A 13,558-nucleotide genomic window follows, 5' to 3' on the forward strand; every position below is an offset into this window, starting at 1 on the left:
TTTCTTCTTGTTCTTTATCCTTAATGTCCTTCATCAGTCAAAAATCAGCCTGCATAATGATATTCTTAAAGTTATTGGCTCTAGAGCTGAAGCCCTTTCTGAAGCCTACAGCCAGTTCCAAAATTTTAGTATTTTAGTATTAGATATTCCTTCCAAGGTATTTCTACCCCCCTATCCTATGTGCTTGTGGAAGAATTGTAGACATAGTCTCAAAAATTAATATCCTTCTCTAAAATCATGAGATTTAAAAAAAACTGTAGGTTTTTGGTGTATCCTGTGAGATGTCGAGTTCATGCGTTAAGTGTGTGTGTGTGTGAAATAAGAACAGCACTGACGACTTCCCAAATCTGCTAAAGGAGGTGAATTTGCTTTTGCCCGGTAGATGTCTGTTAAACTTTTTTAGATTTGCTTTTTAAATACATTCGATTCTGTTCTTGCCTTCTTTGCCCAGTTAATTCTATATTCCTCAGACCAGACTTGGTGGGGGCAGGGGGTATGTGGGCATGAGTTTTGGGGTTTGGGTTTTTTTGTTGTTGTTGTCATGTTTTATTTCCTGTGTTAGGGAAATAAGTGGCACGTGTCAACAGTTATGAGCTGATGGACTCTTTACTGTTTTGCAACATTTTCTCAGAGAACCTCATCTCTTGGTGGAGTGTGGATTATACTGGCTGCTTCTACAGCTGTATCTTGAGTCCTTGGATGGATTTTTTTTTTTTTGTTGTTCCTCCCCTTACTCAAACCACTGCCTTCTGGCAAAGCACAAGGAGCATTTCTCTTGGTTATCTATATGTCTGTAAACTTTTGGCAGAAAACCATGTAATACTGCCATCCCTTCCGCTCTACAGAGGGAATCCAGAGATCATAGGTAGCAACCTGGATGTCTTGGTGACAGTAGGGCTGACCGAGAAGGTAGGTGAAGACTATCGCCTGGCTCAAGAAATATGCAATGCCATCTCCAAACTTGCCAGTAACCCTAAGGTAAGAGTTTGTTCCTGAGATCATCCAGAGACCGAGGAGGGGAGGGAAGTGGTTTGTATTGAGAAGACAGAGAAATGACTGAATTTTTACTGAGTTTGAAATTAAGTCAGTTGAGACCATTCAGCAGCACTGTCTAGAAAGCTTAGCACACATCAGTGAACATCTAATAAAAGAATTTTCATTAGGCAACAGGCTGCGTTCAATTAGTAAAGAGTTTGGTGCACAAGAAAATCTGTTTTTATTTCAATTCTGTTCCTCAGATTCCCAGTTCTAAACTGGTTTGTGTTTCCTCAACTGTGAAGCCCTTCCTCTCCTGATGTTTTCTGGTGTTGTGATTCTTCTGCCATCCCTATTAATTGATATTTGGGAGTCGTCAGCTGTACAACTGAATATAAAACATGAAGGGTTTTCAAACCTGTCCACGTTGTCCTTATATCAACATGATGGACAATGTCATCTTTGTCTGGGGAACAATTTATACTTTTTTTTTTCCCTAAGTGCATTTAAAAAAACCCTCTTTGTTTTTTGACTTAGACATTTAAAGCATTTCGGTTCAGGAGTTCCAGCCTAAAAGCAGCACTCCTTCACACAGCACTGTCATTCTGTGTTTGCCCCTTCCACTGGGGACCGTACTGCAGAATCCTCGTGAATTAATGTGTATCACGACATTCTTAAAAGTTCTGAAGACAGCTGTAATTCAGTTTTAGGTTAATTTAACTCTGCAGTTAAGTTTGTATGTGAGAAGGGACTGAACTGTAGATACTTGAATGACTGATACTTGAATTCTTTCCCCTCCCCCCACCAAGCAGAAATTCAGTCCAGAGAGTAAGTTTGCAGTAACTTTTGGTCAAGTACGTCTTGATCAGGAAGACACAGACATTCTGGGATATCTCAGGCATTGTCACACTTACTTGGTTTAGTAGTTTTGTGGGTTATCTTATTACCAACCTAAAATGTGGTGGGACTGATACAGAGCATATGCCAGAGCCTAAGTGTGAGATGGTGTTGGATTTGGAGCTATCATCTGTAATTTCTACTGATGATATTTTGCTTTTAAACAAAACCTCACGGTTCTGGAGTTACCCGTAGGCAGGAGCATCTAGGTGCCTTGCTGTTGATAACTCTGAAGATGTTCTAAAGGTTTCCCTTTATTCATTGTGGAGAATAAGTAAATAATATCAGATTTTTTTTAAGTAATCTTGAGATTTAAAAAGTTATTTGGATGTAAGGTGAAATAGTGGAACTGTCTGGGTTGGCCTGGGATCATCATTTGGCCAAGCTTTAAATCCACCCAGCAGTGCCACCATGCCTTCAAAAGTGACAGTAACGTCCCTACTGTGTGTTAAGTCGCAGAGCAGTACTGGATGTCACTGCAGTGGGCGTAGCACCACGGGCTTGATTAGCATTGTGCACACAGCAAGGTTATGTACCAGGAAGGGCATGGGGGGGAGCTTGTCTGTGGTAAGAGTAACTCGTCTGTTCTCTTTACAGCCAGCACTGGAGAAGAACAAGGCACCTTTTCGGTTGCCACAGAACCACATGCTTTTTGGTTGCCTGAGTGAGATCATGAGTAAAGGTGAGCTCAGTTCAGTAGCAGGTTTGAAGGAGGTGAAGTTGAGCTGTCAGTCAGCCTGTGGTGTTGCTGGTGTTTGTGGTACATTGATCCCTCTTCTCATCAGGCTTTGCTCAGCCAAGTAGTCACTGGATCCCCTTCATGGAGGCAGCGGTAATGCTCATCTACCAGCTAGCCGAAGGGGCAGAGGAGATATGTGCTCACGTTCTGCAGGTGTGCAGTCAGCAAGCTCTGAAGAAGCTGCAAGAGGCTGATGGACAGAAAGCTGGTGAGGAATAAAGCTGGTGAAGGAAATCATGGCTTCTGGTGCTGCAGCTGGGTGGACTAGAGTAACTGCAGGAGGAGAACAGAACTGGGGGGCTAATGGAAATGTTGACATGGAGGAGTGCAAGTGCTGTGAAGGAATCTGTGGGGCATGGAGATTGGTTGTACAGTGAGACTTGGCAGTAACTGATGAGGGAGGAGGTCTGTGTCAAAACTGAATTGTAGTAATTTTTCTCCACTAGATCCAGAGGTTTCTCCCGGCAGAGTCTCTGATGGTGCTAGCAGTCTCCCCACGTTCTTGCTGATGCACCTGGTGTCCCTTGTGGGACAGGTGGCACTGCAGCAGGTAGTATATTTGGAAGTGTCAGTGAGTGCAGAGCTACGCAGACGCCGCCTCCTCAGAGAGGAGAAGACCAAGAAGTGTTCCAACAGCAGCACAAAGCAGCAGAGACCCCGGGTGAGAACTGAGGGGGTTCTTCCTACGTGCAATTCTTCTAGTGTCTCAGCTACTATTACAGCAAAATTCTCGAATGCCCTCACGAGGATGCATGAGGTCCAGGGTAAGGCATGCTTTGTCAACAGAAATGGACAGGTATTGGTCAGGGTTGACAGGCAGAGCTGAGGTCCTTGAATGACCCTGTTCAATAAAACTCTCACACTGGTCTTGGGTTTTGAAGAGAGAGAGAAGAGGGAATGAAGGCTAATGTCCTGCCATACTTATCTTCCTGTTTCAAGCAAACATTTCCTTTCCACTCATCACCTCCTTTTTTACTAGTGCAGTCTTTTGCAATTGCTGCCTGTGGTGAAGAACAGCCATTTGTGACCTGAGTTTTGAGAAGGGCTTCTGGAACCTCGGTCTCTAGGGTTTGAGGATCTGCCCTCTCTCAGGTGATGATGATGAAAGCAGTAGCCTTCTTAATGGGATCTGTACGATAGAAATACTGTTTGGTTAGGTCTACCTCAGAACGTTTTCCAGAGTGTAGCGAGACCAACTTTCCTGGGTAAGGATACAGAAGAATGTTGTGTGTCCCTAGGTATCCCGTCGCTGTTAGATGCCTATGCTGCTACGTCCACAGAAATCTGCAGTTCTTTTCCTCATCTACCCTTACCAGTGGTGCTTATCAGCGTCACTGCAGGAGGAGGTTACTGTGAGATTTTACAAGAAGCAGCAGTTGGATGTAGATTTGGTCCCGTGCAACGCCCCCGTCTCTCTCTCTTCCTTGTGTTGCTTTTGCTTTGCTCTAAGGTTTCCCCTAATTTTGCTCACAAGGCCCAGCAGTTCAAAGTTTGCTATGAACTTCTTACTTGGAGGATTTGCATGTTCCTTAAGTTGTGCTGGACTCGGGCACTGATGACAGGATGCATCGGGCAGCTTAGTAGCTTCAGTAGCTTAGACTTTTTCACTGGTTCTATGGCACGTGGAGTGGCAAATCCTGGACTACTCTCCACAGGTTCATTCAGATCTCAGGGGGAAAAGCGGGTAATAAAACTCTGTCATGCTGCTGGTAACACGCATGCATCTCTCGCCTGAGAGAGGAGTACTTAGTTAAGGCAGGGCTGATTGTTGCCTGTCATCTTTTTTTTTACAGTTTTCCTTTCTCCACAGAGCACAGGAAATGAGACCACTATGGAGGAGGAGTTGGGCCTTGTGGGAGCCTCAGCTGATGACACTGAGGCTGAACTTATCCGTAATATTTGTGAGGCAGAACTTCTAGATGGTAAGTGAGGAGCACTGGCTCTGCCTGTGTGAAAGAACCGGTAAGGTGGGGAAAGGTTCAGGAGGGGGAAGGCCCTTTCCTTCAGAAGGAAACGCTGTAGGTTTTTTTGTCCGATGTCAGTTTCTGTGTAGGCTGTGTGTTTCCTGGCACTGCCTCTCTCTAAAGTTCGCAGGAGTTTGGGGATAAATTGAGTAATTGATATGAAAGCGGGATGCACTCTTTAATATCTAGGGCTATTAACTAGTAGTGTTCTACTCTAGGGAGCACTACTCTCATCCTTGCTGTTTCCATCCCCGCTCTAGGGAAGCACCTGTTCTCTGCCTTTGTTCCACTGGTGCTCAAGATCTGCAACAACCCTGGGCTCTACAGTGATTCTGCGCTCTCGGCTGCAGCGGCCCTGACTCTTGGGAAGCTCTGCATGATCAGGTAATGCCAAGCCATGCCAGTGTTCTCTTCCTAGACTTCTAGTACTAAAGCGCAAGCAAAGATTACAGTACACAAAGTAAAGTGCACAAGCAACTCCTTTTCTGTGAGGAGAACAAACACAAACGAGCATGCTTTTTTTTTTTTTTTTTTGTCTCGCTGATCTCTGAGAGATGGGATTTTGGTATCTGTGCTTTCTTTTCTGTATCTCATCTTGTCAGCTCTGAGTTCTGTGACTCCCACTTGCGCCTGCTGTTCACTATGATGGAGAAGTCCACGCTGCCTGGTGTGAGATCCAACCTCACTATTGCAGCAGGAGATCTGGCCATCCGTTTCCCCAACCTAGTGGAGCCTTGGACATCACATCTGTACGCCAGGTAAGGCTACGCTCGTCACTGGGAGAGGACAAGTGATGAGAGCTTGTGGAAGGGTGACACTGGGCCTCCGGAAGGTGAGAATGATCCAGGAAACCAAATTTGAAGGTGTCAGGACAGGAGACAACAGACCTGGGCTGTGTAGTAGGCTGTCCTGGGTATCAGTTAATGTAGAGATACTTGCTCAGCTGCTTTCAGTAGTAACCACGTGCTTCTGTCAGGTTGCGGGACCCCTGCCCGAGCGTGAGGCAGACGGCAGGACTGGTGATGACTCACCTCATCCTCAAAGACATGGTGAAAGTGAAGGGCCAAGTGAGCGAAATGGCGACTCTGCTTATAGACCCGGAGGCGGCCATCGTGGGAGTGGCTCAGAACGTCTTCAGTGAACTCTCCAACAAGGCAAGTGGATGCTCAGGGACCTCTGTCCACAGGAGGGGGGAAGGGCTAGTGGAGGCTGGGTCACTGACACAGAAGTTGAGTCCTGCAGAAGGTGTGTCAGTGGTAGGGAGCAGCTATCTGCCCCTCTGTTGCCTAAATGAGGTAGATAAAGGAAATTTTGCAACGTGAATTTTGTTTCAACCCTGATGTTGCCGCGTTTTACCTTACCTGTTCACTTTGGATGCAAACTCCAAACCAGGGCCTTTCGCTTTCTTGTGTACTCCTAGCACAGGGTTGGTGACAGGTTTTTTTCAGCTTACTGTTGGGCCTTCCAACAAGTTCCCCAACTTTATGGCTCAGGCAATATACCTTCTCTGTAACCTTTCAAAGTCGCAGCCTGCGTAAGAACAGCTGTGTGACATTGAGATGCTTCAATTGAAGCAGTTACAACCCAAGCAGGTAAGAAGAGTCGCAGCGTTATACCCTGTGTACGGTCCATTCAGCGTGAAGGCTGCTGCAAGCCCTTCAGAGTTTGAGATCTACTGCCTGAGAAGCTGCAATGACACTGGGGCTTTTACTATCTGCACTTGCACTGCTAAAAGCAGAGCTGCCCACCTGACTGCACTGACTTGTTATCTCTGCAGCGTCTGTGACAAAACCATGTAACAGCAGTGGGACAGGGAATCTGGACGGGGTTTTCTCAGGCAAAATAAGAGGTAGTTCCTTGAGCTGAACTGTTGTAAGTTTCCTTTATCAGGAAACTTTTTGTTGGGCTGTGACAAGGTTGGAAAACAAACTGCATCCAAGTCTGCCAAAGAGCAGAACTGCAAACCAAGGGTTGCAGTTATTAATGTGTTGGTTGGTTGTTTCTTTACCCTTAGCTTCAGCCAAGTAGTCCTGGATCCAGCTCATTTCAAAAAGCTGATGTTTTCAGTCAGTAGATTTGGGGTGGGGAGGAAGGAGGTGATTCTAAGAAGGCAGCTTATTTGATTTGACTGGAGCTGACTTTCATCATTCTGTATCTCGTGTATTCTGCACAGGATAATGCCATCTATAACCTGCTTCCAGACGTAATCAGTCGTCTCTCAGATCCTAACTGTGGCGTGGAGGAGGAATCCTTCCACACTATTATGAGGTATTCTGGGGTTAAAGAAATCTCCTTTGTCCAGGACAATGTGTAGGCAAAAGGGGCACCAGATCCAGGGAAGAGAAATGACAATGACATATACAAAATGCCTTTTCAGTTGTTCTTTATCTGACTTTTTCAGTCTGTATCTGAAATGGAGTCGTGCTGAGGGGTATAGATTCTAAAGTCGCATAGCTGGAGATGAGGAGAGACTCCATAAAGAGTTTTCCACTAGCTCTCTCAAATTGACTTGCCCTCTAGAAAAGGAAGAGAGTTGGTTTTCTGCATGGAAATGTGGATATGCAATATGAGGAGAACACAGCACGTGTTAAAGACTCTGTCACCTTTGTCATTAGGTGGTCTGCTGGATTTTTGTAAGCAATTTTAGCAAAGCTGTGGCTTAAGTAACAGATTTGGGTTAGGGTTTTTTTTTGGCAGAGGGGGGTTGTGTTTGGGGTTTTTGTTTGTTTTGTCTGTTTGTTTGTTTTCCAAGAAAGCCTTACTCCACAGTTGAGAGACATAGTGCAGTATTTCGATCTGAGGGGATTGGCTGCTCACAGACAGCACAAAATATGTCTTCAGTGGTAAATTACAGACATTTTAATCTCATATCTGAAATTTAACCATGTGAGGGTTTTTCTGAGTTGCCTGAATCCCTGTGGATTACAGAGGGGAGTGTTGAACAAAACAAAAGGATTGCTGTTGCTGAAGAACAATAAAATCTCCGGTGATTTTTTTCAACTTGTCTTTCTGTCCATGAGAATCCTGTGCATTTGGGAAAAGGGATAGAATTTTGGACAGGTACGAGTTGCGAGGCACAGAAAAGGTCTATTGGTGAGGCTGACATTGAGACTGAAGATAATTTATGGCAGCAAAAGTAGAGGGATGTTTTGCTTCAGCTTTCAATACAGAAGGTAATGTGAAATACAGTACGTGGCTACTTGACAGCACTTGTAGAAGGAAAATTAGCGTTTGAAGTGGAAGCAAACCATCATGGAGATACAAGAAGGAGGCATCTATAAAAAGAATGGGAAATAATTTTGGAATTTTCAGTACAGTTTCTAATAAATGTCAAACTGGAGATGTTACCACAGACTTAGAGTAAGTGTGGCACTTGCATTAAATTTTGACTAGTGAGGTAAAACAGCTGTAAATGGACTTCTCTGACTTCCAGTACCATACAGTGAGAGAACCCGAGGTGCTTGGCAAATAAGAGTAAAGACAGTACTGACTTAAAGTAGACATGTACCAAATTAGTCTAAACCTAATTAATTTTAAAGACCTGATCATCAGCACATCTCATTGTATCCTGCAAATGAGGAAAAAAGGGAATAGTTGTTGAAACTGAACTATTTCCCCATGTAGCACTATATGAAATGCAACGCTTACGTTGCGGAGAGTTTACACTCAGAAACCGCGGTGGACAAAAGCACAGGCTGGGAAGGAAGCGGTAGCTTATGCCCCAGAGATACTTGCCAAACTAGAGAATAGGGAGGTGTAAAAAAGAAAGAAGTAGTGGGGGAAGCATCACCGGTAAAGGACTAACTCATGGAGAGGGTCACAGTAATAACTGAGACGAAACATAGCAAAACAAAGTGTAAGGCTGGATGTTTAGAAATCGTTTATCCTTTTCTGTAACGCTATGGGTAAAGTTACAGATGCACTCCGCTGGCTGTTTCAGCAGTCGAGTTCTCTGCGGTTTACGTATAGAGAAGTGTTGGTAGCGCTGGGGAGGCCTTGCCTGGAATGCTGCCACAGTTGTGGTCACTTATGTTAGGAAGATTAGTTGATGCTGGAACAAATGCCAGGGGAGGACTGTTGAGGGTGCCGTCCCTTTTCAGTGTCTGAGGAAAGCTTGCTGCGGGGGTTGTAGACGTAACAAAGCCTGAACAAGGTTGTGCATTGAGCAGTTACAACAAGGGCAGTAGCAACCTGACTGATCTTAACGGAAATGTTGGTGCAAGAAAAAGGGAGGCCAACAGGACCTTCTTAATAAATAGGAGTTATTCAGTGAGGACATCCTGCAAAATGCAGGAGTACTTAACTGTGTGAAAGTCCATGTCTCTCCTTCAAGAAGCTAAGAACAATGTGGAATCAGGTCAGCTTTGTTCTGTTGTTAGGCTCTAGTGCAAAGTAACGCTTGCTTTCACATTGACCCAAAATATAGCACGCACCCTCAGCAACCTAATCGTGAAAACAAGTCACAGGAATGGCTTTGAGCAGGAAACAAATACTGCATGCCACCCCGCTACCCTCAAGGTCTGTTTGTCAGACGTACAAGTGAAGCGCAACACGTGAAGTGAGGAGATTGTCCGGAGGTGTTACCTGCCTTTAAAACTGGATAGAAAGAGCCGATCGGACATCAGCACTGCAGCTTTTTCAGCATCCTTTCTACCTCAGACCCCTCACAGATATTAGCCCTTCTCAGTCCAGACCTCCAAGGGTCTTTCCTTTAGCTGGATTTCTTAGTTTCATCCCAGGCAGGTGCTATTATGCAAACATGCAATTTTAATTATAAGTTCCATCGTAGCAACTGTCCCCCAGCAGGGACTGTGATTACTGTTTAAAATACACGTATGTGCTTATAGCTTCTCCTGAAGCAAGTCTGCAACATGCGGAACAATCTCGTCGTCCTTCAGGGGATCAGCCAGCTGATCACTGGCTAAGATAGCTGCGAGCATCCCATGGTGTAGGCAGAAGTGGTTTTCCTCTCTGCCATTTATTTTTTTTTTCCTTTGTAGACATCTCTTCTCATATATTACAAAAGACAAACAAACAGAGAGCTTGGTGGAGAAACTTTGTCAACGATTCCGGACTGCCAGGTGGGTTGTAATCCTAATTTTCCCGACAGCAAGTCCACTACTTAGGAACTGTTAGGAGAAATTAGCTTATACATCGTGGTTGTAACAGGTTCCCATCATATGTATTTGGTAAAGTGACAAATGCTGATATAACCTGGATTAGCTCTTTTTTTTTTTTCCCCTCCCCCATCTTCCTCCTAAAAATACATGAATAAATAGGTACAAATTGAGGCTTCTGGTCTTTGTTACACTAAGATTGGTCCTTCTCCCTTCCCTCCTTTCTTAGAGAAAAGGCTTTGTGAAAACTTTGATCTGCGTTACAGCTGAGCAAGGAGACATCCCACGTGTGGGTTTTATGCACCTCACATCTCGGCTAAGAAATCAGTGTGTTCAGCTGAGAGTTTGGGATCTCTCCTGCAGTCCTGTTCGGGGCGGTTCCAGCTATCTAGCTGATGCAGGCCTGTCCTTGTTCTGCACGCGTGAGCTGCTCAGTACCAGCTCTATGCCCGGGACTCTGTTTTCTCCTGCAGGGGCTTGTGCCACTGCGCGCTCAGGCCTTTGCTCTGCTCTGTCTGTAAGATGTGTATGCCTTGCTTATGGTGCTGATTACAAGAGTCTATAGTGCAGGACCCATCCCGTGAGTCTGGGGTATCATTTTGCTTCCTGGGTTTGTGGGGGGGGGAGGGCATTGTTGCTCCTTTCGCCCTGCTCCCCAAGCTGTAACTCCGGTGACCCAGATGTACCTGTTTTTTCCCCACAAGAAGGAAGATACCAGATACTTACCTGCCCTCTCATCATGTACCCTATATCCTCATTTTACCTTCTACTGGATTTAGTGCACCCTGACTTCCTCCATTCCTGTGTTTTCCCTTCTCATTGTTGTGGTTTGTCCTTGCAGTTGAAGCTGTGTCTGCTTATCTTGGCCATTTGTACATAGTCCCTGGGCATGTACCCAGCTCAGCTGCCTCAGGGAGTTGCATATTCCTCAGAAATATTTGGATTTTGTTTTCTGAGCTGGAGTGGAGAGTGATCCTCTCTCCAAAATTGCCTCCCAGGAACACTAGTGAGCTCTTCCACTTTAGTAAAGAATTGCCTGTGAGTAAATTACGTCTAACCTTTACTAAAATGTCCTAATATTTCTGTACCATAAAATGATCATTTTAATGCACACTAGCAGTAATGCTAGAGCAAGACTCTCACTCCAGGCTAAAACAGGAGCTTGTCAGAAAAGATTTTGCAGCCACCATCACCTTCCTCAGCATTTCTGGAGTTCTGAACATAGCAACATGACAGATATTGTTCAGACTCTAAATGTGGAAACACCTGGATGCTCCAGCTTTGTTCTCCATCTCTCTGCGTCTGGACAGTGCATTTTGAGAAAGTATACGCAGGACAGACTTCTGGTCCTCTGATTTGTATATATATAAATAACAGGAGCTTTGGCTTAACTTTTTTACCTCCCATTCCATCACAGCGAGCTACTTAAAGGATGTTACTCTGCTTTTTTCTGCCTCTGTTCTTACAGTAACTTTTGCTGGAATTTGAACACAGTCCTCTTTTGATACAGCAGTTGTTATTTGTTCACCTGATATTTTAATGAACATGGCCACTTTTGTGTAACTGGCCAGGAAACACAGACAACATCATCTACAGTTCCTGCTTGAGACTATCTTAAATATGCAAAAACGAGCATCCAGGGGTGTTTATTACTCAATTTAAGGCCTTTCAAGAGGAGTCCTCACCTCACTAAGCTTATTTTTCCCTTATAGCCAGCAATAACTTCTGAGACTTTTTAAACAAGTGACTGTGTTCTTTAACAGTGAAACCTTCATGTTTTTCTGACAGACACTAGGTCATTGTCTTGGGAATACAGTGGTGGTTGTGTCTGGTATGGCAGGGCACTCTGACCTGTAACAGAACAACCTGAATCTCATGTTCTGTAGGGCAGAAGCACCTGCAGGAAACACTTTATCGTCATGTGCTGTAGTCCTGAGTAGGATACGCTCATACTTACACACCCCTTTTCCTAAGAGCTAATGGCAATCTTTGTCTTTCCCAGAACGGAGCGTCAGTACCGGGATCTGTCCTACTGCCTTACTCTGCTTCCCCTCTCAGAACGGGGTCTTCACAAGCTGCAGGACAACTTTGACTGCTTTGCAGACAAGCTCCAGGATCCAGCTGTCTACAGTTGTTTCCAAACTGTGCTGGCTCGATTCCGCAGAGGAGGTGGCAAACCTGAGGCTAAAGTAAGGATGGGATGGGGGGGCAAGTGTCCAGGCCAGAAAAATGATTGCTTTTTACACGCAGTGATTTTTTTTATTTTTTTTTTAAGCAGGTTACTCCTCACCCCCAACATTTTATCTGAAAACTTGATGGCAATTCTGCTATAGATAAAATACTTCTCTCTCTCTTCCCCACCCCCCTGCCTCCCGCTGTGTTGTATCTCCATCAGGCTCTGGCAGAAGAGCTGGAGCAGAAGCTGTCTGCCTCCCATACCCGAGGTCTGGATTCAGCAGAGACATACCAGGAAGGCAGTGGAACTCCGAAGCCAGAGCTGGCCAAGTGGAAACCAACAGGAAGTATGTTCTTTTTGTGAGGCTGCAAATTCCCCCCGATCCTGCAGTCCAGCGGAGACAGCTAGGGAGTTTTCTCCACTCTTACAGACAGAATGGCTGCTACTTTTCTCTTTGTTTGTTTGTTGGCAGGTTCACGCCGCCAGCCCCTGAGCGCAGCCAACAGGGATGAAGATTTTGTCACACCCCAGTCTCGCAGCCTCCGAAACCATAAGCGTGTCCAAAAGCGTGCTCCACCCAAAAAAGCTGCTATTACGTTCTCCAGTGATGAGGAGAACAGCTCTGATGACGGTAAGATGTTGTACGCGTATGCTCAAAAGGTGAAAGTGAGATTTGGCCCAGCAGGGCTGTTCCTTTGGTAATGGGCAGAGCACGTGTAGTACTTCAGAGCACTGCCCGGGTTGCCTGGAGTCCTCTGTTCAAGGCAGTGCTGATTATTGACGTATTTTACTCTCTTTAGAGCTATTGGCAGAATTAAGAGAGGAAGAAACCCCCACCAAAACAACTCCCATCAGCAGATCTTCAGCACGCCGGCTGCGCTGAGGGAACTGTCTGCCACTAGAAATAAAAACTAAACTTTCACTGTTAGCTCAACTTTTAACAAGAAATAAAACAAGAAATAAAACATGCAGCAGTTGTCGTCTTTTGTCTGAACTACTCCATAATGTGGCAGTGCTTTAAGTGAAGACAAAATGGAAGTTACACACCTCGCCAAAAGCAATTCCAGTTCTGTTTTGTGATACGGCCACAAAGTGGTGGTATCGCGGTGGTGAACGTAGCTGCACTTTGACTGTGTTTGCCCTGGCTTCGCAGATGCAGGTAAACTGCTCTGAGTAAAAAGTCCTATTAAGAAGAGCCAAACTAACCCCTGCGTACATTTAAAAAGCCCGTTCCCTTCCCATTTTGTATGTGACTGTAAGTATACCGTTGAGCTTCTCTTAACGCAGGACCGAGATGATTTTGCTGGGTTCAGGCCCTTTTATGTTCATGATCTTTTTTGAAGCTCTTGCCCTGAAAAGCCCAGCAGGGCTTTCCCCTCCTTTCAGAGGAGGGAAGTTACCTGCATCTTGTACAGATCTCAAAAAGACTTGAGGGAGGGGAGGGGTGAAGAAAGAGAAAGGCTGACTTAGACTATAGCTGAAGTGCTTCAACAGACCCTATGCAAGGTGATTCGGGGAAAAAAATACAAATTTTAAGAAAACCCAACGTAAAAACTCTAGAATTATCTTTGCCTGCCTCTGATTTGCTCAAGTATACTGGTAACACTGGCTGTCTCAGTGCGCTTTTTGGAATATATTTGCTGCAATCTAGTTATGTTTCAAATAGCACTGGCCCTTGCCCTTTCCTTCC

At 45.1% G+C, this 13,558-nt stretch overlaps 1 protein-coding gene across 1 annotated transcript in view; it reads left to right on the forward strand.

The window, feature by feature from the left end:
* The window catches only part of NCAPD2 (non-SMC condensin I complex, subunit D2), a gene marked incomplete at its 5' end in the record, with an annotated part of 25,760 nt that extends 13,009 nt beyond the window's left edge, over window positions 1-12,751 (forward strand). Inside the window, 14 exons of the mRNA XM_010146289.1 lie at window positions 846-978; window positions 2,470-2,554; window positions 2,658-2,819; window positions 3,058-3,259; window positions 4,424-4,533; window positions 4,836-4,959; window positions 5,178-5,333; window positions 5,552-5,729; window positions 6,749-6,843; window positions 9,576-9,656; window positions 11,695-11,881; window positions 12,088-12,214; window positions 12,341-12,499; window positions 12,669-12,751. Coding sequence (XP_010144591.1) covers window positions 846-978; window positions 2,470-2,554; window positions 2,658-2,819; window positions 3,058-3,259; window positions 4,424-4,533; window positions 4,836-4,959; window positions 5,178-5,333; window positions 5,552-5,729; window positions 6,749-6,843; window positions 9,576-9,656; window positions 11,695-11,881; window positions 12,088-12,214; window positions 12,341-12,499; window positions 12,669-12,751 — 1,882 coding nt within the window. The remainder of the gene's footprint in view (window positions 1-845; window positions 979-2,469; window positions 2,555-2,657; window positions 2,820-3,057; window positions 3,260-4,423; window positions 4,534-4,835; window positions 4,960-5,177; window positions 5,334-5,551; window positions 5,730-6,748; window positions 6,844-9,575; window positions 9,657-11,694; window positions 11,882-12,087; window positions 12,215-12,340; window positions 12,500-12,668) is intronic.
* Window positions 12,752-13,558: the final 807 nt, after the last annotated feature.

This window comes from Buceros rhinoceros, unplaced genomic scaffold (assembly GCF_000710305.1).
Source record: "Buceros rhinoceros silvestris isolate BGI_N320 unplaced genomic scaffold, ASM71030v1 scaffold24872, whole genome shotgun sequence".
In the NCBI taxonomy this organism is placed as follows: domain Eukaryota; kingdom Metazoa; phylum Chordata; class Aves; order Bucerotiformes; family Bucerotidae; genus Buceros; species Buceros rhinoceros.